The following is a 23139-nucleotide window of genomic DNA, read 5'->3' as shown; positions in this document are numbered from 1 at the left end:
GACTGCCCAGCGCTGACTGACTGCCCAGTGCTCACTGACTGCCCAGCACGCACTGACTGCCCAGCGCTGACTGACTGCCCAGCGCTGACTGACTGCCCAGCGCTCACTCAATGCCCAGCGCGCACTGACTGCCCAGCGCGCACTGACTGCCCAGCGCTGCCTGACTGCCCAGCGCTCACTGACTGCTCAGCGCTGACTGCCCAGCGCTGACTGACTGCCCAGCGTTTACTGACTGCCCAGCGCTCACTGACTGCACAGCGCTCACCGACTGCTCAGCCTGCTCCAGCAAACACACTCTGCCTGTCTGCAGCAGTCCTCCTTTGCAAGGAGACAAAAATATTAATGCCCCAGAAACTGAGAGAAGGATAGGAGCAGTGGTATGAGTAGTGCTGCTGTTGTTATCATGACTGTTAGCATCAGCTTCAGCATTATGGTGATAACATTTATCTTACTGGTTGTACTATTCTATAAGGTCTATTATCTGTGAGATATTCCATGTCATAGGCCAGATTATAGAAGGAAGAATAATGATATTAAGGATAATAATAGTAAGAATGATAACAGTAGTGATAATAATATCATCATCTTATCTGGTAGGTCTACCTGAAGGCAGCAAAAGGGTTAATGAAGGCAGCAAAAAGCTTTCAACTTGAGGCACTGCTTTGGGTTTGATTCAGGGTGGAATTTCCTGCTTTATGTAGAAGGAATTATTATTATTATTATTATTATTATTACAATAATATTACTAATATTATTAATACAGATATTATTAATATTAACTATGTTATCGAAGTTATTACTATATTAATAATATTATTAATATTATTCATACATATAATATAATTATTAATAAATATTATATATAAATTATTATTATTATTATTATTATTATTATTATTATTATTTAGGAATAAACTATTATTGTTGTTGTTGCTATTGTTATAATCATCCCAATTCTCATCATTATCAGTTCTCATCATTATCATCATACTATCATTAGTACCATTATTATAAAATAGACAATAATAGATAATAGATTAGAAAATATTAGATTATTATTAGATTATTAATTATTAGCCTAGAATTATTAGATTATAGATTAGATAAGAGATTATAATAGATAAATATAGAAGTAAAATAATAGAGAATTATATTAAGTCTTATTCCTATTAATTGCTATTATTGCCATTGTTGTTATGAGTGTTGCTGTTGTTCTTGCTAACATTGTCAATGTTGTTGTTGTTGCTGTTGTTGCTGCTGCTGCTAACACTGTTAATATGATTATTCCCCAAGCAGTAGTTACTGTTGTCTCTCTGTGCAACAAGGCTGGAATGGAATGAAGCTGGAGGTGGGGAGATTCAGGCTGGAGGGGAGGAGGAAGTTCTTCCCCATGAGAGTGGTGAAGCCCTGGAATGGGTTGTCCAGGGAGGTGGTTGGGGCCCTGGTGGTGTTTAAGGCCAGGCTGCATGAGGCTGTGGCCAGGCTGATCTAGTGTGGGGTGTCCCTGCCCATGGCAGGGGGGTTGGAACTGGATGATCCTTGTGGTCCCTTCCAACCCTGACTGATTCTATGGTGGCATCAGTTGGCCTTAAGTTCCACTAACAAGCACAAGCACACATTGCTGCCTGATGCAGACCTTCACTTCCCAGTTGAATTTCAGAGTCACTTCATCCCAGACACTCCATGCTTACTGTGCAAGCATCCTGAGAGTGCCTGCAAAACAGCTGGCACCTTGAATATGTCACCACCAGAACTGACTGCTGATAGTCAATCAGACCTGGGGGAACACTTGGCAGTGCTGCAAATGCTCCTGGAGTTCCCCCACAGGTATCTTCTGCTTCACTAATGCTACAGAGAGCCCTCTAAAGGATAGGATAGGATTAGATAGGATAGGATAGGATAGCATAGCATAGCATAGCATAGCATAGAATAGAATAGAATTAACCAGGTTGGAAAAGACCTCAGAGATCATCCACTCCAACTTCTCACCCAGCACCATCTAATAAAAAAAACCATGGCCCAAGGGCCTCATCCAGGCTCTTCCTAAACACCTCCAGGGATGGGGACTCCACCACCTCCCTTAGCAGCACATTCCAGTGGCCAATCTCTCTTGCTGGGAAGAACTTTCTCCTCACCTCCAGCCTAAACTTCCCCTGGCACAGCTAGAGACTGTGTCCTCATGTTCTGCTGCTGGCTGCCTGGCAGAAGAGACCAACCCCTACCTGGCTACAACCTCCCTGCAGGGAGTTGCAGAGAGCAAGAAGGTCTCCCCTGAGCCTCCTCTTCTCCAGGCTAAGCAACCCCAGCTCCCTCAGCCTCTCCTCACAGGGCTGTGCTCCAGACCCCTCCCCAGCCTCCTTGCCCTTCTCTGGACACCTTCAAGTCTCTCAATGTCCTTCTTGACCTGAGGAGCCCAGAACTGGACACAGGACTCAAGGGGTAGCCTGAGCAGTGCTGAGCACAGGGCACAAGGACTTCCCTGCTCCTGCTGGCCACACTCTTCCTGATGCAGGCCAGGATGCCATTGGCCCCCTTGTCCCCCTGGGCACACTGCTGGCTCATGTTTAGGCAGTTGTCAACCACTACCCCCAGGTCCCTCTCTGCCTGGCTGCTCTCAGCCACTCTGACCCCAGCCTGTAGCACTGCCTGGGGTTGTTGTGGCCAAAGTGCAGCACCTGGCACTTGGAGTTGTTGAATGCCATCCTGTTGGCCTCTGCCCATCTGTCCAGCCTGGCAAGGTCCCCCTGCAGAGCCTCCCTATCCTCCAGCAGATCAACTCCTGCCCCCAGCTTGGTGTCAGCTGCAAATTTGCTGCTGACTGACTCAATCCCCTCCTCCAGATCATCAATAAAGATATTGAACAGGCTGGGGCCCAGCACTGCTCCCTGGGGCACACCACTGGTGCCTGGCTGCCAGCTGGCTGTGGCACCATTCACCACCACTCTCTGGGCTCAGCCTCCAGCCAGTTCCTAACCCAGCTCAGAGAGCTGCTGTCCAAGCCAGGGGCTGACAGCTTGGCCAGGAGTTTGCTGTGGGGGATGGTGGCAAAGGCCTTGCTGCAGTCCAGGCAGACTCCATCCACAGCCTGCCCCACAGCCACCAGGCAGTCACCTGGGCATGGAAGGAGATCAGGTTGGTCAGGCAGGACCTGCCCTGCCTGAATCCATGCTGGCTGGGCCTGAGCCCTGCAGGTCTGCTGTGACTGCCCCCAAGATGATCTGCTCCATAATTTGCCCTGGCAGTGAGGTCAGGCTTCACCCCCTCCCCCCTCCTTGCCGTGTGATCTGGTAATGCAATGAGACATCATGCCACAGAGTGCTTATTCCTTTCATGTTTCATGCTTTCATTCATTGTTTTCAGTAAATGCATCAAACCATCTCACTGGGAGCCTGGGCCCACACCACCAGTGACAGTCAAGAGCAATGCCTGTGCCTGCCAGAGAAATCCCCAGGTCTGTAACAGAGAGGAGCTCTCCCCTGCATACCTAGAGCACCACATCCAGCATTCTGCAGGGCTGAAGAAGATGATTGGGAACGACACTGACCTGGTTCTGTCAGCAGCAGTAAATACCAGAGCACAGAAAGGACACATCAGAGCTGGGAGTTCATGCTGGGCAGACAAAAGCAAACAAAGCAGCAAAAAACACAACCCGAAAGGGCAAAGCCTCACCTGGCTGCCTGAGAGGTCTGAACCAAGGAGGTGCAGCACTGAGCAGCTGTGGATTGCTAACATCAGTGTTTCACACAACAGCTCTTGCTATAAAGAGGAGGTAATAGGAGCTTACAGATGTCACAGCTGGAATCATGGAAGCATAGAATGGGCTGGGTTGGAAGGGAGCTCCAAAGCTCATCCAGTCCAATCCCCTCTGCACTCAGCAGGGACATCCCCAACGAGATCAGGCTGCTCAGAGCCCTGCCCAGCCTCACCTTGAACATCCCCAGGGATGGAGCCTCAACCACCTCCCTGGGCAACCTGTTCCAGTGTTCACCCTCCTGGTGCAGAACTTGTTCCTCACATCCAATCTCAACCTGCTCTGCTCTCATTTCAAACCATTGGCCCTGGTGCTGTCCCTGCAGGCCTCTGGCAACAGTCCCTCTGCAGCCTTCTTGTAGCCCCTTCAGGTACTGGCAGGGCAGGGACACCTCCCACCAGCCCAGGCTGCTCAAGGCCTCATCCAGCCTGGCTGCAAACACCTCCAGGCCACAGCCTCCCTGGGCAACCTGTGCCAGGGTCTCACCACTGTCAAGAATTTCTTCCTCATCTCCAGTCTCAATCTCTCCTCTCCCAGCTCAAAGCCATTGTTCCTCACCCTGGCACTCCCAGCCCTTGTCCCTCCCCAGCTCTCCTGGAGCCCTTCAGCTACTGGAAGGTTGCTCCCTTGAGCCTTCTCTCCTCCAGGCTCAACAGCCCCAGCTCTCTCAGCCTGTCCCCACAGGGGAGGCTCTCCAGCCTCCAGAGCATCTCTGTGGCCCCCTCTGACCTCTCTCCAGCAGCTCCATGCATTTTGTCAAAAAAATCCCCTAATAATCAGGCAAGAAGTCACTGCTTGCAGGAAGCCTACAGAAGATGTTCCATGGCCTCTCTGAAAGAGCCCAAAGTAAGCTCAGCAGAGGGAGCTGACAGCCTGCCTGCTTATCCTGCAGAATTCACACCTCCACTCCACAGCTGCTTTGCTGCTTCTCTCCTGCACAGTAACAGAACAAAATGACTCAAACAAATGCAATCTACACAAGAACATAACAGCTCTGTGCTTGTGCACAACTCCTCTCATCCTTTGGTCCCATCTACTGTCACAAAAGAAACTAGAGCTTGGTATTAATGGAACATAACAAAGGCCAGGGCAGAGTCTGGCACCTGGGAAAGAACAACCCCATGGACCAGGACAGGTTGGGGACTGAGCTGTTGGAGAGCCATGCAGAGGAGAGGGACCTGGGGTCGTGCTGGACTGAAGGATGCCCCTGAGCCAGCAGTGTGCTCCTCTGGCCAGGAAGGCCAAGGGCCTCCTGGGGTGGATCAGAAGGGCTGCGGTCAGTGGGTTGAGAGAGGCTCTCCTGCTCCTCTACTTTGCCCTAGTGAGGCCACATCTGAAATATTGTGTCCAGTTCTGGGCCCCTCAACTCAAGAAGGACCTCAGGGAACTGCTTGAGAGAGTCCAACCCAGAGGCACAGAGCTGCTGCAGGCAGTGGAACATCTCCTGTGAGGCCAGGCTGAGGCAGCTGGGGCTGGGAGCTGGGAGCAGAGGAGCCTGAGGGCTGCCCTCATGGCTGGGGATAAAGATGTGCAGGGCTGGAGCCAGGCTCTGCTCAGGGATGGCCAAGGACAGCACAAGGGGCACTGGGGGCAAGCTGGAGCAGAGGAGGTGCCAGGGGAACAGGAGGGAAACCTTTGTGACTGTGAGGGTGCTGGAGCCTGGAACAGGCTGCCCAGAGAGGTTGTGGAGTCTCCTGCTCTGGAGCCTTTCCAGCCCCACCTGGATGTGTTCTGTGTGCCCTGCCCTGGGTGCCCTGCTCTGCAGGGCCTTGGACTGGATGCTCTCTGGAGGTCCCTTGCAAGCCCTGACTCCCTGTGGCTCTGTGTTTCTGTGACTACTGTACTGAGAGCACCAAGGGGGTGTCTCAAAGCACAGCTCAGGAGCTGTAGATGGGAGATGTACTCTTTGCCTTTCTTCAATAATCAGTATCTCAAAGCCTTACCTCTTCAGCTGCTAACAGAGCAGAGAGCAGGATGCTAGAGCACTAGCAGCTCCTTTCAGCCTGCTGCTGAGCTGTGTGCCATAGGAGCTCACCTCCTTCCGGAGCTGTGGTGACTTGGACAGCTTCATGAAGGTCAGGTGTGGGTAAAAAGCTCTTCCTTCCCCAGCCACAATGCCCTTCTCTTGAAATACCTTCTTCAGGGTCTCTGAGGGGGAAGAAGGATGAAGAGGGATCACAGAATCACCAAGGTTGGAAGAGACCTCAAAGATCATCAGGTCCAAGCTGTCACCACAGACCTCATGACTAAACCATGGCACCAAGTGCCACATCCAATCCCCTCTGGAACACCTCCAGGGATGGGGACTCCACCACCTCCCTGGGCAGCACATTCCAGTGGCCAATCTCTCTTGCTGGGAAGAACTTTCTCCTCACCTCTAGCCTAAACCTCCCCTGGCACAGCTTGAGACTGTGTCCTCTTGTTCTGGTGCTGGGTGCCTGGGAGAAGAGACCAACCCCCACCTGGCTACAACCTCCCTGCAGGGAGTTGCAGAGAGCAAGAAGGTCTCCCCTGAGCCTCCTCTTCTCCAGGCTAAGCAACCCCAGCTCCCTCAGCCTCTCCTCACAGGGCTGTGCTCCAGACCCCTCCCCAGCCTCCTTGCCCTTCTCTGCACACCTTCAAGTCTCTCAATGTCCTTCTTGACCTGAGGAGCCCAGAACTGGACACAGGACTCAAGGGGTGGCCTAAGCAGTGCTGAGCACAGGGCACAAGGACTTCCCTGCTCCTGCTGGCCACACTCTTCCTGATGCAGGGCAGGATGCCCTTGGCCTTCTTGGCTGCCTGGGCACACTGCTGGCTCATGTTCAGCTGCTGTCAATCAGCACCCCCAGGTCCCTCTCTGCCTGGCTGCTCTCAGCCACTCTGACCCCAGCCTGTAGCTCTGCCTGGGGTTGCTGTGGCCAAAGTGCAGCCCCTGGCACTGGGACTTGTTGAATGCCATCCTGTTGGACTCTGCCCATCTGTCCAGCCTGGCAAGGTCCCTCTGCAGAGCTCTCCTGCCCTCTAACAGATCAACTCCTGCCCCCAGCTTGCTGTCATCTGCACATTTACTGCTGATGGACTCAATGCCCTGCTCCAGATCATCAATGAAGATATTAAAGAGGCTGGGATGAGGTACAAGGCTATTACAGGACAGGGTGCTTAAAGAAGTGCTTTCAACTGTAGGATGAGTCACAGGGAGGAAACAAGATGCTGAGCACCACAGGGCAGAGGTATTTCCACTGAACTTCAGCAAGACCTATTTCTTCATGGGAAGAGTCTTAGCTTTGCAGCTGAAATGGGAGACAAATCTGGCTTCCCTAAGCCAATGGCAATCAGAATGCTGTCCCTGCCATCTGCTTTGCCATCACAAGAGGACCTTGACAGCAGAAGCCTTCAGGAGTTACTTCAGAACGCTCCAGGAACACCCTGATTGTGGTAAGAGAATTGCCTGTCTCCAAGCCCACTCTGCCATGGTGGGTTCTGTGATCTCCCACCCAAACCAAAGCAAAGCTGAAACCCAGAGCTCTCAGCTCTGCTCCTGGACCTGCTTGGCTGAACTCCAGAGCACAGCACTGATCTTGGTGCTGTTGGTTTGGGCTTTTTCACTGATGCCTTCCCAGCTAATTTCCTACTTCTGATGTACATTTGTATCTGTCTGCAGCTCAGAGCAGAGCAACTCCACTTGCCAGTTCAACTGCACAGAAAGATCCAGTGCATTATTGTCCCACCTGGAAGAGAATGCCTTTCACTGGAAAGTGAACACAGCTGGCTGGGAAAGCCAAGGGGAAGGCTGAAGGAAGAGGGATGTAGGTGACTGGAGCTGGCTGGCTTAGCTCTGCCAGCTCCTGCTGCTGCAGTATCACATCCCAGAGGCCCTGCTCTCCCCATTTTGGGCTGTCTGCAGCAGCTGTTTAAGCAAAGCCCCTGTGAAACCCCAGCTCAGAAGAGATCTTTACAAGCTATGGCATTGCTTTGCACAAGGAAAGCTCTCAAAGATGCTCAAAGGTTCCACTTGTGAGCCAGAGATCAACATTTGCTTCTCTTTCTCTGCTGCCTGATTTAGAACCTTAGGCTCCACAGCCTGTGCAGAAGTGGAGACTTTGAAAGAAGCCAAGGAAATCAAACACCCCAAAGCCCTCCCTGCAGCAGCCCCTCCCCTTCACTCCTCACTTGCAAGGTGCTGATGCATTTTGCAAACCCCAGTTAGCCTGACCTCACAGTCTCACAGGATCACCAAGGTTGGAAGAGACCTCAAAGATCATCGAGTCCAACCTGTCACCACAGACCTCATGACTAAACCATGGCACCAAGAGCCACATCCAATCCCCTCTTGAACACCTCCAGGGATGGGGACTCCACCACCTCCCTGGGCAGCACATTCCAGTGGCCAATCTCTCTTGCTGGGAAGAACTTTCTCCTCACCTCTAGCCTAAACCTCCCCTGGCACAGCTTGAGACTGTGTCCTCTTGTTCTGGTGCTGGGTGCCTGGGAGAAGAGACCAACCCCCACCTGGCTACAACCTCCCTGCAGGGAGTTGCAGAGAGCAAGAAGGTCTCCCCTGAGCCTCCTCTTCTCCAGGCTAAGCAACCCCAGCTCCCTCAGCCTCTCCTCACAGGGCTGTGCTCCAGACCCCTCCCCAGCCTCCTTGCCCTTCTCTGGACACCTTCAAGTCTCTCAATGTCCTTCTTGACCTGAGGAGCCCAGAACTGGACACAGGACTCAAGGGGTGGCCTGAGCAGTGCTGAGCACAGGGCACAAGGACTTCCCTGCTCCTGCTGGCCACACTCTTCCTAATGCAGGCCAGGATGCCCTTGGCCTTCTTGGCCACCTGGGCACACTGCTGGCTCCTGTTCAGCTGCTGTCATCAGCACCCCCAGGTCCCTCTCTGCCTGGCTGCTCTCAGCCACTCTGACCCCAGCCTGTAGCACTACCTGGGGTTGTTGTGGCCAATGTGCAGCACCTGGCACTTGGATTTGTTGAATGCCATCGTCTTGGACTCTGCCCATCTGTCCAGGTGGTCGAGGTCCCTCTGCAGAGCCCTTCTGCCCTCTAACTGACCAACATCTGCTCCTAACTTGCTGTCAGCTGCAAACTTGCTGATGACTGACTCAATCCCCTCATCCAGATCATCAGTGAAGATGTTAAAGAGGATGGGGCCCAGCACTGATCCCTGCTCCTAAGTTGCAGGGCTGTGGAAGGACAACCAGAGTAACCCTCCTGAAAAATTACACAGTGACAAACACAGAAGAGATCATCTTCACTCACTTAGAGATCATCCAGCCCCAACCCCCTGCCATGGGCAGGGACACCTCCCACCAGCACAGCTTGCTCAAGGCCTCATCCAGCCTGGCCTTCAACACCTCCAGGGAGGAGGCAGCCACAGCCTCCCCGTTCCAGTGTCTTAATCTCCCACGCTGCAGCTGAGATCTGTGCTGCTCTAAGAGCATCCCCCCAGCTCCAGCAAGAGCTTAGTGCCAGGCCAGTGGTTTGCCAGTATGCATCAGAGCACAAGACTTGAAACCCAGCATTCTCCACAGGGTAGGCTGATCACAGGGCACTGTATATGTGTGCTAGAGGGGCAGGAGCATTCTGCTCCCACTCTGCTCTGCCCTGCTAGGGCCTCATCTGGAGCACTGCATCCAGTTCTGGGCTCCCCTGCTCAAGAAGGATGAGGAACTCCTGGAGAGAGTCCAGCAGAGAGCCACTAAGGTGCTGAGGGCACTGCAACATCTGCCTTGGGAGGAGAGGCTGAGCCCTGGGGCTGCCTAGCCTGGAGAAGAGCAGCTGAGAGGGGATCTGATCAATGCTGAGAGGGGATCTGATCAGTGCTGAGAGGGGATCTGATCAATGCTGAGAGGGGATCTGATCAGTGCTGAGAGGGGATCTGATCAATGCTGAGAGGGGATCTGAGCAATGCTAGAGGGAATCTGATCAATACTGAGAGGGGATCTGATCAATACTGAGAGGGGATTTGATCAATGCTGAGAGGGGATCTGAGCAATGCTGAGAGGGGATCTGATCAATGCTGAGAGGGGACCTGAGCAATACTGAGAGGGGATCTGATCAATGCTGAGAGGGGATCTGAGCAATACTGAGAGGGGATCTGATCAATGCTGGTCAGTAGCTAAAGGATGAGTGCCAGGAGGATGGAGCCAGGCTCTCCTCAGTGGTGCCCAGGCCAGGGCAAGGGGCAGTGGACACAAAGTGGCACAGAGGAGGTTCCATGCAACATAAGGAAGCAACTCTTCCCTCCCAGGGGGGCAGAGCCCTGGAGCAGGCTGCCAGGGAGGTTGTGCAGCCTGCACCTGTGGAGCACTGAAACCTGCCTGGATGTGCTCCTGGGGGACTTACTCTGGGTGCCCCTGGAGGATCTTCAGAGGTCTCTCCCAGCCCCTGCCATTGTGTGACTCTGTGAGAATGCAGTGTTGTGATCAGTCCCTAAGGAAACTGCTGGACAGCAGCCACAGGGCCTGCAGGCCTTCATCCTGTGCCAACAGCTTGCTCAGTATCTGCTTCTGGTTGTCCTTCTATAGGAATCTTTCTGTCACAGCTGGCCATGCTAGTCAAGAACAACAGCTACTGCAAAGCTGGGACAGAGGAAAGGCTGCCTGAGTTCAGAGACAGCTGGTTTTGCAGCTGACAGCAAGCTGGGGGCAGGAGTTGAGCTGTTAGAGGGTAGGAGAGCTCTGCAGAGGGACCTTGCCAGGCTGGGCAGATGGGCAGAGGCCATTGAACACATCCAAGTGCCAGGGGCTGCACTTTGGCCACAACAACCCCAGGCAGTGCTACAGGCTGGGGTCAGAGTGGCTGAGAGCAGCCAGGCAGAGAGGGACCTGGGGGTAGTGGTTGATGGTAGGCTGAACATGAGCCTGCAGTGTGCCCAGGGGGCCAAGAAGGCCAAGGGCATCCTGGCCTGCATCAGGAAGAGTGTGGCCAGCAGGAGCAGGGAAGTCCTTGTGCCCTGTGCTCAGCACTGCTCAGGCCACACCTTGAGTCCTGTGTCCAGTTCTGGGCTCCTCAGGTCAAGAAGGACATTGAGAGACTTGAAGGTGTCCAGAGAAGGGCAAGGAGGCTGGGGAGGGGTCTGGAGCACAGCCCTGTGAGGAGAGGCTGAGGGAGCTGGGGTTGCTTAGCCTGGAGAAGAGAAGGCTCCAGGGAGTCCTTAGAAAAGCCTTCCAGTACCTGAAAGAGCTACAGGAGAGCTGGAGAGGGACTTTGGACAAGGGCTGGGAGTGCCAGGATGAAGGATAATGGCTTTGAGCTGGGAGAGGGGAGACTGAAACTGGAGATGAGGAAGAAATGCTTGAGAGTGAGGGTGGTGAGACTCTGGCACAGGTTGCCCAGGGAGGCTGTGGCTGCCTCCTGCCTGGAGGTGTTGAAGGCCAGGCTGGATGAGGCCTTGAGCATCCTGTGCTGGTGGGAGGTGTCCCTGCAGGGGGTTGAAACTGGATGGTCTCTAAGGTGCCTTCCAACCCAACCCATCCTATGAATCCATGAGATGCCAGCTGAGAGCAGAGGAAGGTCAGAGGAAATGCAGAGCTCTTCACAGCCTGCAGCTCTCTGAAGCAATGGCACTGGAAGGGGTTTTGAAGCAAGGAGGAAGGCAGCAGGGATGCTCTGGGCTTGTGAGAGAGCTCCAGGCTTGTGAGCCAGCATGGAAGTGGATTTGAAGCCTGATCACACAGATGAAGATGAAAGCTTCTGATGGGGTTGCCTGAACTGAAAGGAATTAGAGGGCAGTGCTGAGGCTCCTAGACAGACAGTGCCCAGGGGCTCCCTGAGTGAGGATCTGCCAGTGCTCCCCCAGGCATCAGGAGCTAGGCTGACAAATCAAACCCAGGCTGTGCTTTCCCCTATCAGGCTGAGGCTGACCTCTGTCTGCAGCTTCACAGCACAGCCCAGCATCATTAAAGCTATTTTTACAGGCTCAGGAACTTCCTGGCACAGATTTCTGGACAGCTTTCAGCCATCTCTGCTGTGGCTGGAAGTGCTCTGTGATACCATCCTGTGCCTTATGGTTGTGATGTCCAAACTGCTGAAGCTCCTCTGCCTCTCTTCCCCTGGATGTGGCTGAAGCCATCAGCCAACTGCTTGCCCATGGTTAGACCTGAAACATGACAGATGAGACTTACAACCACTCCATGCTGGGAATACAACTGCTGCATCACTACAGCAGGGTTCAGAGGACAACTGCACATGGAGCCACATTCCAGAGCACAACAGGTCATCTTCAGAGAGGCACAGAATGGGAGGGGTTGGAAGGGACCTCTGGAAGGTGTCCAGAGCAGGGCCATGAGGAGCAGCAGAGGGCTGGAGCTGCTCTGCTGTGAGGACAGCCTGAGGGAGTTGGGGTTGTGCAGGCTGGAGAGGAGAAGGCTCCCAGGAGACCTCATTGTGGCCTTGCAGGATCTGCAGGGGGCTCCAAGAAAGCTGGGGAGGGACTTTTGAGGGTGTCAGGGAGGGATAGGACTGGGGGGGATGGAGCAGAAGTAGAAGTGGGGAGATTGAGATTGGCTGTGAGGAAGAAGTTGTTCCCCAGGAGGGTGGTGAGAGCCTGGCACAGGTTGCCCAGGGAGGTGGTGGCAGCCTCCTGCCTGGAGGTGTTTGCAGCCAGGCTGGATGTGGCTGTGAGCAACCTGCTGTGGTGTGAGGTGTCCCTGCCCATGGCAGGGGCTTGGGACTGGCTGAGCCTTGAGGTCAGTATCTGAGGGGTGGGTGCCAAAATGAAGGCTCCAGGCTCTTCTCAGGGGCCCCAGGACAAGGAGCAGCAAGCACAGGCTGGAACACAGTGTTCCACCTCAGCATGAGGAGAAACATCTGGAGCCCTGGAGCAGGCTGCCCAGAGAGATTGTAGAGTCTTCTTCTCTGGAAACTTTCAGGACTCCAGAGGGAGCTGGACAGGCTGGAGAGGTGGGCACAAGCCAACCTCAGGAGGTTCAACAAGAGCAAGGGCAGGGTCCTGCAGCTGGGGGGAGGCAATCCCAGGCCCAAATGCAGGCTGGGCAGGGACTGGCTGGAAAGCAGCCCTGAGGAGAGAGCCTTGGGGGTGCTGGGGGAGGAGAAGCTCACCAGGAGCTCTCAGTGTGCACTTGCAGCCCAGAAAGCCAACCAGATCCTGGGCTGCATCAGGAGAAGTGTGGCCAGCAGGGCAAGGGAGGTGATTCTCCCCCTCTGCTCAGCTCTGGGGAGACCCCACCTGGAGTCCTGCCTCCAGTTCTGGAGCCCCTATTGCAAGAGGGATCTGGAGGTGCTGGAAGGTGTCCAGAGAAGGGCCAGGAGGAGGAGCAGAGGGCTGGAGCTGCTCTGCTGTGAGGACAGACTGAAGGAGTTGGGGCTGTTCAGTCTGGAGAAGAGAAGGCTCTGAGGTGACCTCATTGTGGCCTTCCAGGATCTGAAGGGGGGCTCCAGGAAGGCTGGGGAGGGACTGCTCAGGATCTCAGGCAGTGATAGGACTAGGGGGAATGGAATGAAGCTGGAGGTGGGGAGATTGAGGCTGGAGGGGAGGAGGAAGTTCTTCCCCTTGAGAGTGGTGAAGCCCTGGAATGGGTTGTGCAGGGAGGTGGTTGGGGCCCTGTCCCTGGAGGTGTTTAAGGCCAGGCTGGATGAGGCTCTGGCCAGGCTGATCTAGTGTGGGGTGTCCCTGCCCATGGCAGGGGGGTTGGGACTGGATGATCCTTGTGGTCCCTTCCAACCTTGACTGATACTATGACTCACCTGGATGTGTTCTGTGTGCCCTGCCCTGGGTGACCCTGCTCTGGCAGAAGGTTGGACTGGATGATTTCATAGAATCATAGAATGCTCAGGGTTGGAAGGGAGCTTAAAGCTCATCCAGTTCCAGCCCCCTGCCAAGGGCAGGGACACCTCCCACCAGCACAGGATGCTCAAGGCCTCATCCAGCCTGGCCTTGAACACCTGCAGGCAGGAGGCAGCCACAGCCTCCCTGGGCAACCTGTGCCAGATTCTCACCACCCTCACTCTCAACAATTCCTTCCTCATCTCCAGGCTCAGTCTACCCTGCTCCAGTTTGTGGGACCCAAGCACAGATCCAGGCTGGCTGAGCAGTGGCTCAAGAGTGTCTGGAGAGAAGGCTTTGGGGGTGTCAGTTGGTGACAAAGTCCCCAGGAGCCAGCAGTGAGCCCTGGCAGCCCAGAGCCAGCTGAGTGCTGAGCTGCAGCCAGAGCAGGGAGAGCAGCAGCACAGGGAGGGGATTCTGCCCCTCTGCTCTGCTCTGCTCAGCCCCCACCTGCAGCACTGCCTCCAGCTCTGGGCCCCCAGCACAAAAGGGCCTGGAGCTGCTGGAGAGGGAGGCCACAAAGATGATCAGAGGCTGGAGAAGCTCCCCTGTGGGGCCAGGCTGGAGAGCTGGGGCTGTGCAGCCTGGAGAGGAGAAGGCCCCAGGGGCACAATGAGAAGAGGAAGGCTCCAAGTACCAGACTGAAATAGAAACTCCTGAAGGGCTTCGTGATGAAGCTTGGCTCTTTCACTGGCTTTAATCCTCCCAACACTTCCTAACCATTCCTCCTGATGACAGAAAGCAGGGGGTGGGACTGCCTGCCTCTAAAGCACCCAAGCCAGCTCTTGCTGCTGCTGCTAATGAGGCATTTTCCCAACCTGTTCAGAGCCTATTCAGGGCTTGGCAGCTCCTGGTGAAGGAGAATCTCCATGGAGCTGTGGAAGCCTCTGCTGCCCTTGTGTGCAGAGAGCCAGCTTTGGCACTTGCAGCAGCAAGGAACAAATGTGGAGACAGCTGCAGAGTGCTGCAGAGGAGCAGAGGCAGGGAGCAGCCTGAGCAGCACCTCCATCCTCAGTGCACACAGCCCTGCTGGGAGGCCTCTCAGCACAGCACCTTCTGGCCAGGGGGATGGCAACAGAACCAGCTCCCCACAAACACACAGCAGACAGCAGGGGCCAGGGGCAGGGCCAGCCCTGGGGTCTGTCACACACACAGCTACAGAGAGTGGGAAAGCCCAGGGAACAGCAAGGGGCACAGATCCCACTGCTGCTGCAGCCCTGACTGGGGAAATAGCCTACAGCCCCTGAGCTTACCTGCTCTGGCAATGCCAAAACTGCTCCCACAGGCTCTGCTTCCTCAGGGCCCTACAGACAGATTCCCTGCTTCCTGCTGCTACCCCAGCAGCCCTTCCTGTTCTTGCCCCTGCATGTCCCCTCCCTGTCCCTGCACGTCCCCTCCCTGTCCCTGCATGTCCCCTCCTTGCCCCTGCATGTCCCCTCCTTGCCCCTGCATGTCCCCTCCCTGTCCCTGCATGTCCCCTCCCTATCCCTGCATGTCCCCTCTCTATCCCTGCATGTCCCATCCCTGCCCCTGCATGTCCCCATCCCTGCCCCTGCCTGTCCCCTCTCTATCCTGCATGTCCCCTCTCTATCCCTGCATGTCCCCTCCCTGCCCCTGCATGTCCCCTCCCTGCCCCTGTATGTCCCTCCCCCCTCAGCCAGCCTTTCTCAGCAGCCTGCCCATCCTCTCTCTGCTCTCTGCACACAGCTATCTCAGTGCTCAGCCCCTGTGTGCAGAGCAGCAGAGTGAAGGGCAGCAGAGGCCCTGCAGCACAGTGCTCCAGAGCCAAGCCCCTCTCAGCCCACTGCTCCTGCACAGCTGCTCTGGCCTCTTCTTCTGGTGGTAGGGAATGGAATGGAATGGAATGGAATGGAATGGAATGGAATGGAATGGAATGGAATAGAATAGAATAGAATAGAATTGAATTGAATTGAATAGAATAGAATAGAATAGAATAGAATAGAATAGAATAGAATAGAATAGAATAGAATAGAATAGAATAGAATATAGAATATAGAATAGAATTAACCAGGTTGGAAAAGACCTTTGAGATCATCAAGTCCAACCCATCACCCAGCACCATCTGATCAACTAAACCATGGCACCAAGGGCCTCATCCAGGCTCTCCCTAAACACCTCCAGGGATGGGGACTCCACCACCTCACACCACAGCAGGTTGCTCACAGCCACCTCCAGCCTGGCTGCAAACACCTCCAGGGATTAAAAAACCTCCCTGCAGATCCTGCAAGGCCACAATGAGGTCTCCTGGGAGCCTTCTCCTCTCCAGCCTGCACAACCCCAACTCCCTCAGTCTGTGCTCACAGCAGTGCAGCTCCAGCCCTCTGCTCCTCCTCCTGGCCCTGCTCTGGACACCTTCCAGCCCCTCCAGAGCCTTCCTGGCACAGAGGCTCCAGCACTGGCCCCAGAGCTGCAGCTGTGGTCTCAGCAGAGTGGAGCAGAGGGGCAGAATCCCCTCCCTGGCCCTGCTGGCCACACTTCTCTTGCTGCAGCCCAGGCTCTGCTTGGCTCTCTGGGCTGCAAGTGCTCCCTGCTGGCTCCTGCTGAGCTTCTCCTCCCCCAGCACCCCCAAGGCCTTTTCTGCAGGGCTGCTCTCCAGCCAGTCCCTGCCCAGCCTGTAGCAGTGCCTGAGATTGCCCTGCCCCAGCTGCAGGACCTTGCCCTTGGTCTTGTTGAGCCTCCTGAGGTTGTCCTGGGCCCAGCTCTGCAGCCTGTCACACAATTATGTTCTGGAGGCAGCAGAGCATTGCCACTTCCACCTTGGAAGAGCACTTCTCTTCTTGCTGTGGGGGAGCCACACTTCTGCACTCCAGTAAAGTTCTGCTACACATTAGTAGGGTCCAGACCTAGACTAGGAGACAACCTAACAGAATCATAGAATCAATAAGGTTGGAAAAGACCTCAGAGATCATCAAGTCCAACCTATGACCTAACACCCAACACCTCATGACTAAACCATGGCTCCAAGTGCCACATCCAATCCCCTCTTGAACACCTCCAGGGATGGGGACTCCACCACCTCCCTGGGCAGCACATCCCAGTGGCCAATTGCTCTTGCTGGGAAGAACTTTCTCCTCACCTCCAGCCTAAACCTCCCCTGGCACAGCTTGAGACTGTGTCCTCTTGTTCTGCTGCTGGCTGCCTGGGAGAAGAGACCAACCCCCTCCTGGCTACAACATGTCACAGCAGTCCCTGCTCAGGGCCATGGCTGTGGGGCTGGACTGGCAGCTTTTGGTCACTTTGTTCCATCTCAGCACTGCTATGGCAAATGCAACAGGTTTGAGTGCTCAGCTTTGCCACCATGGGAAGTTGCTCAGTAACTGGTAAGAGGCAAAGCTCAGTTCTCTTAGCTTCAGCCACCTGCAACTAAAGGGAACTAAATGAACTGATTCAGACTCTTTCCCCTCTCTCTGAAGCCAGGGCTGTGATCCTTACCCTCAAATGGAAGCCAGAAGTGTGGTTTGATAACCTCTGCAGCAGCAGCCCTGCCAGCACAGCCTGTTTCTCTCCAGCCCCATGCCTGCCCCTGCTCCTCTCTAGAGCTGTTTGGGTTGGAGAAGCCCTCTGAGGTCCTCCAGTCCAACCATCAGCCCAACCCCACCATGGCCATTTAACCACATCCCCAAGAGCCATGTCCACATGAATCCTGAACACCCCCAGGGATGGGGCCTCCACCAACAGTGCACTCAGCAGGTTAAAATGAGCTGGCAAAGGGCAGGCTGCTCAGTGAGGCCCAGCTGAGCTCACCCTGGGGCTGCACACATCCCCAGCACAACAGGGGCCAGGCTCTGCTCCTGTGAGCCACCTGGCTTCACACTCAGCATTTCTCCTTTGGCTGCCCAGGATCACAGACTCATAGAATGCTTTGGGTTGGAAGAGACCTCCAAAGGTCATCCAAGCTTTGCCTTATGTTCACATGCAGCCTGCTCTGCCCCAGCTTGCCCCCACTGCCCCTTGTCTGGACATCACCTGCTCTCCCAAAGCCAGCCCCTGACCTATCCTGGTCCTTGAGGCTGCTCTTTCCCAGATGCCAGGCTCTACATTTGGCCTTGCTGGATTTCACTCTGCTTGTCCCCAGCCAGCTCTCAGCCTGACAGCACAGCCTGAGGGCTGTCAGCCACTGCTCCCAGTTTGGTGCCAGCAGCAAACCCGCTGGCAGTGCCCTCTGTGCCCTCAGCCAGGCTGTTGATGAAGATATTGAACAGCACTGCTCCCAGTGCTGACCCCTGAGGGACCTCCAAGACACCAGTGGAATGAAGTTAACTTATCTGTTGCTGTCACTCTGGGCCCAGTCCCTAACATGGTTTATCTTTTACTCACAGGCTTTGTGTCTAAGCTAGGCACTGGCTCAAACTGCCACAGGGCTGTCTGGATTTATAGAGAGATTGGATATCAGGAGGAAGTTCTTCACTGTGAGGCTGCAGGAACACTGGCACAGGTTGCCCAGGGAGGTGGTTGAGGCTCCATGCCTGGAGGTATTCAGGGTGAGGCTGCACAGGGCTCTGGGCAACCTGATCTAGTGGAGGATGTCCCTGCTGCGTGCAGGGGGTTGGACTGGATGAGCTTTGGAGCTCCCTTCTGGCCTGGACCACGCTAGGACTCTATGATTCCATGGCTTGCTTCCATTCCTCTCCTAGTAAGGACTGCCAGGAAAATCCATTTAGTGAGCTGAGCCTCAGTTGTCATCCCTAGACATTGGCATTACAGGAAGGAACTCCTTAGGTGTGCTGGGAGTGTGCCCAGTGCAGCCCTCAGTGGACTGAAATGCTCAGCCCACCAAGCTGGAGCAAGAGGGGCAACAAAGTTGGTGAGGGGCTTGGAACACAGCCCTGTGAGGAGAGGCTGAGGGAGCTGGGGTTGCTTAGCCTGGAGAAGAGGAGGCTCAGGGGAGACCTTCTTGCTCTCTGCAACTCCCTGCAGGGAGGTTGTAGCCAGGTGGGGGTTGGTCTCTTCTCCCAGGCACCCAGCACCAGAACAAGAGGACACAGTCTCAAGCTGTGCCAGGGAAGGTTCAGGCTGGAGGTTAGGAAGAAGTTCTACACAGAGAGTGATTGCCCATTGGAATGTGCTGCCCAGGGAGGTGGTGGAGTCCCCATCCCTGGAGGTGTTCAGGAGGAGACTTGATGGGGTGCTTGGTGCCATGGGTTAGTTGTTTGGGTGGTGTTGGATGATAGGTTGGACTTGATCTTGAAGGTCTCTTCCAACCTATTCTATTCTATTCTATTCTATTCTATTCTATTCTATTCTATTCTATTCTATTCTATTCTATTCTATTCTATTCTATTCTATTCTATTCTCCTTAAAAACAAGGGCCCCAAAGCAACTTCAGTCACCTCCTGCATGAAGGAGGCACTGCTGGGTTGGTGAGATTCAAGCTCCCCCTCGTGGCCAGACCACAACCAGAGCCTCACCACCCTCACTCTCAAGACTTTCTTCATAGTACCATAGAATCAGTCAGGGTTGGAAGGGGCCACAAGGATCATCCAGTTCCAACCCCCCTGCCATGGGCAGGGACACCCCACACTAGATCAGCCTGGCCACAGCCTCATCCAGCCTGGCCTTAAACACCTCCAGGGACAGGGCCCCAACCACCTCCCTGCACAACCCATTCCAGGGCTTCACCACTCTCATGGGGAAGAACTTCCTCCTCCCCTCCAGCCTCAATCTCCCCACCTCCAGCTTCATTCCATTCCCCCTAGTCCTATCACTGCCTGAGATCCTGAGCAGTCCCTCCCCAGCCTTCCTGGAGCCCCCTGCAGATCCTGGAAGGCCACAATGAGGTCACCTCAGAGCTTTCTCTTCTCCAGACTGAACAACCCCAACTCCCTCAGTCTGTCCTCACAGCAGAGCAGCTCCAGCCCTCTGCTCATCCTCCTGGCCCTGCTCTGGACACCTTCCAGCCCCTCCAGATCCCTCTTGCAATAGGGGCTCCAGAACTGGAGGCAGGACTCCAGGTGGGGTCTCCCCAGAGCTGAGCAGAGGGGGAGAATCACCTCCCTTGCCCTGCTGGCCACACTTCTCCTGCTGCAGCCCAGGATCATCTCCAGTCTCAGTCTCCCCCTTCCAGCTCAAGCCATTTCCCCTCATCCTACTCTTGTAGACAAGGCCTTGTGATGACTTGCTGGAGAAAGCTCTGTGCTCACTGAAGCTTTTCCCATGCCTGGGCTGTGTGACAGCAGCAGCCTGGGCTGCTCTGCAGCATGTCCCATGAGAGCTCTGGTGTGACCTCACATGCCTCAGAGCACAAAAGCCTCTTCCCCACTACTGAAAAGACTTTCCAAGGAACAGCTGGGATTGCTGGAATGGTGTGAAAGGACACCAAAGAATTCCAGGCAGAGAATGGCTGTTTAAGGCCTGCCAACACCATGGGTTGCATACAGACTCCTGGATCAAACCCCCCTCTGCCTTGCTTTGCTCTGGCTCCTGACTGCTCTTTCCCAGCTGAGGTTTGTCCTCCTTTTCCTTTAGAGACACATTCCTGCTGACCTGAGCTTTGGATGCATTGCAGCTGACTGCAGAGGCCTCAGCTCCACTGTTAAGACAGAACTGAGAGCTTTGCTCTTGCAGGTAGTGGTGCCCAGGCACAGCAGCATGGCCCTGCCACATCTCTCAGTACCTTCCTAATTGCTCCATGAAGGTAATTACCAAGGAGCAAGCCCCAGAGTGGTTCCTAACTGCTCAAAACTAAAAGCATAGCATCACAGAGTTGTCAGGGTTGGAAGGGACCTCAAGGGTCAGCCAGTTCCAAGCCATGGCCAGGGACACCTCACACTAGATCAGGCTAAAGCAGCATGGAATCCAACTCCATAAGTCTGGCATGGGCTCATGGCCTTCTTCTGGATGCCCTGATCCCCCAGGCCTGCAGGGAAAGCCAGCTTTAGCTTTGACTTGCTTGGAAGTGTGAGGAGAAATCCATAGATGACAGAGTGGTCCAGGCCAGAAGGGAGCTCCAAAGCTCAGCCAGTCCAACCCCCTGCACTCAGCAGGGACATCCTCCACTGGATCAGGCTGCCCAGAGCCCTGTCCAGCCTCACCTGGAATTATCTCCAGGCATGGAGCCTCACCCACCTCCCTGGGCAGCCTGTGCCAGTGTTCCAGCAGCCTCACAGTGAAGAACTTCTTCCTGATATCCAATCTCTCTATAAATCCAGGCAGCCCTGTGACAGTTTGAGCCAGTGCCTAGCTTAGACACAAAGCCTGTGAGTAAAAGATAAACCATGTTAGGGACTGGACCCAGAGTGACAGCAACAGATAAGTTAACTTCATTCCACTGGTGACTTGGAAATCTTACCTGTTGTACCCCAGAGCTCTTGCTCTTCCCTGGCACTTCTGCTTGCAGTGTCTCACAGGCTCACAGCTCACAGGGTGTGAGGGGTGGGAAGGGACCCAAAGAGATCATCCAGACCAACCCCTGCCAGCGCAGGAGCAAAGAATCCAGCACAGGTCACACAGGAACACATCCAGACAGGGCTGGGAAGGCTCCAGAGCAGGAGACTCCACAACCTCTCTGGGCAGCCTGCTCCAGGGCTCTGGGACCCCTCACAGGGAAGAAGTTCCTCCTTGTGTTGAGGTGGAGCCTCCTGTGCTGCAGCTTACATCCATTGCCTCTTGCCCTATCCCAGGGAGCAAGTGAGCAGAGCCTGTCCCTGTCCCCTCCCTCCTGATCCCCAGCCCTCAGATATTGATAAACATTGATTAAATCCCCTCTCAGCCTTCTCCTCTCCAGATTAAACAGCCCCAGGTCCCTCAGCCTTTCCCCCTTAGGCAGTGCTCAATCCCCTGATCATCCTCATAGCAGCAGATCCCTGTCCCTCCTGAGCTGGGGAGCCCAGAGCTGGATGCAATATTGCAGGTGAGGTCTCAGCAGGGCAGAGCAGAGGGGGAGAAGAACCTCCCTGGCTCTGCTGCACACACTCTGATGCACCCCAGGACCCCCTTGGCCTTCTTGGCCCCAGGGCACATTGCTGTCCCATGCAGAGCTTGCTGCCCCCCAGCACTCCCAGGTCCCTCTCCTTGGGGCTGCTCTCCAGCAGATCTCCTCCCACTTCTCTCTTGCTCTCCAAGGCCAGGATAATCTGGGTCTTGTCTAATGTGTGAGGCACCAGGGAGAAGGGAGAGGGGGCAGAGGGAGCAGGATTGGCTGTGTACAGCCTCCTCTGGAGGGGGGAAGAGGTGCAGCAAGCTCTCCCTGGGCTGCCCAGGAGGGTGCACCTGGTTGTTGAGCTGCAAAGGTGTGTAAAGAGATCCTGCTCCTGTTTTGTCACCTTGCAGCATTTTGTATGTAGTCCATTGTGCAAAGAGAACTTCATTTTGCTTCCAAATACATTCTGAGCTACTCTGGTCATCCATCCTGAGGGTAACTCTCCATCCTGGGGTAACTGTCCATCCTGGGGGTAACTATGAGGACAGACTGAAGGAGTTGGGGCTGTTCAGTCTGGAGAAGAGAAGGCTCTGAGGTGACCTCATTGTGGCCTTCCAGGATCTGCAGGGGGCTCCAGGAAGGCTGGGGAGGGACTGCTCAGGATCTCAGGCAGTGATAGGACTAGGGGGAATGGAATGAAGCTGGAGGTGGGGAGATTGAGGCTGGAGGGGAGGAGGAAGTTCTTCCCCATGAGAGTGGTGAAGCCCTGGAATGGGTTGTGCAGGGATGTGGTTGGGGCCCTGTCCCTGGAGGTGTTTAAGGCCAGGCTGGATGAGGCTGTGGCCAGGCTGATCTAGTGTGGGGTGTCCCTGCCCATGGCAGAGGGGTTGGAACTGGATGATCCTTGTGGTCCCTTCCAGCCCTGACTGATACTATGATAACTCTCCATCCAGGGGGTGACTCTCCATCCTGGGGGTGACTCCCTGGTTGGAGGTTGGGGGGAGGGCAAATCCTAACCCTACAACAAGCCCTGCAGAGGTGTGTGTGCATTTACACCTGAGGGAGTGGTAAGTTACAGCTCATTCACCCAGGCTGAAGAGTGATGTGAGTGGCCTGCAGGGAACACAACACTGAAAGCCTCCCCAGCCCCTGGCAGAGGGAAGGACAGCCCTGCCCCTCAGTGTCTAGGCAGCAGGCACGCTGAGGACAGAACTATGTCACTTTGCAAGCCAGCAACAAGGAGAGTTCTTGAAGTCACCAATGCTCTGCTATGAGCACAGGCTGAGGGAGCTGGGGGTGTTCAGCCTGCAGGACTCTGGGGGGACCTTACACTGCTTTCCAGTACTTGAAAGGGACCTACAGGAAGGCTGCAGAGAGACTTTTGCTGAGGCTGTCTGGAGACAGGCCAAGGGGGAATGGTTTGGACTCAAGGGAGGGCAGGGTTGGACTGGAGCTGAGGAGGAAGTTCTGCAGCAGTGAGACTCTGGCACAGGTTGCACAGGGAGGCTGTGGCTGCCTCCTCCCTGGGGGTGTTCAAGGCCAGGCTGGATGAAGCTCTGGGCAACCAGCTCCTGGTGAGAGGCAGGGGGGTTGGAGGAGATGGTCTTTAAGGTCCCTTCTGTTATAAGCCACTCTGTGATGAACACAGCAGTTGAAAGGGGTACAGATGTCAGGTGAGGAACAGCAGACCAAGGAAGAGAGAGCTTTTGTACCCATCTGCAAACCTGCACTGTG

The 23139-nt window shown here is 54.9% G+C and overlaps 1 protein-coding gene across 2 annotated transcripts in view; it reads right to left on the bottom strand.

The window, feature by feature from the left end:
* The window catches only part of AKAP7 (A-kinase anchoring protein 7), a 107338-nt gene that overhangs the window by 65722 nt on the left and 18477 nt on the right, over window positions 1–23139 (bottom strand). For both annotated transcript variants that reach the window (XM_068167892.1, XM_068167891.1), the window contains exon 6: window positions 5787–5899. In XM_068167892.1, the coding sequence (XP_068023993.1) occupies window positions 5787–5899 (113 nt within the window). The remainder of the gene's footprint in view (window positions 1–5786; window positions 5900–23139) is intronic.

Source organism: Melanerpes formicivorus, unplaced genomic scaffold (assembly GCF_026170545.1).
Source record: "Melanerpes formicivorus ecotype bairdi unplaced genomic scaffold, bMelFor1.0.p_v2 SCAF_125, whole genome shotgun sequence".
Taxonomy (NCBI): domain Eukaryota; kingdom Metazoa; phylum Chordata; class Aves; order Piciformes; family Picidae; genus Melanerpes; species Melanerpes formicivorus.
Note: the sequence above shows the minus strand (reverse complement) of the source record. Positions and strands in the feature narration are given on the sequence as shown.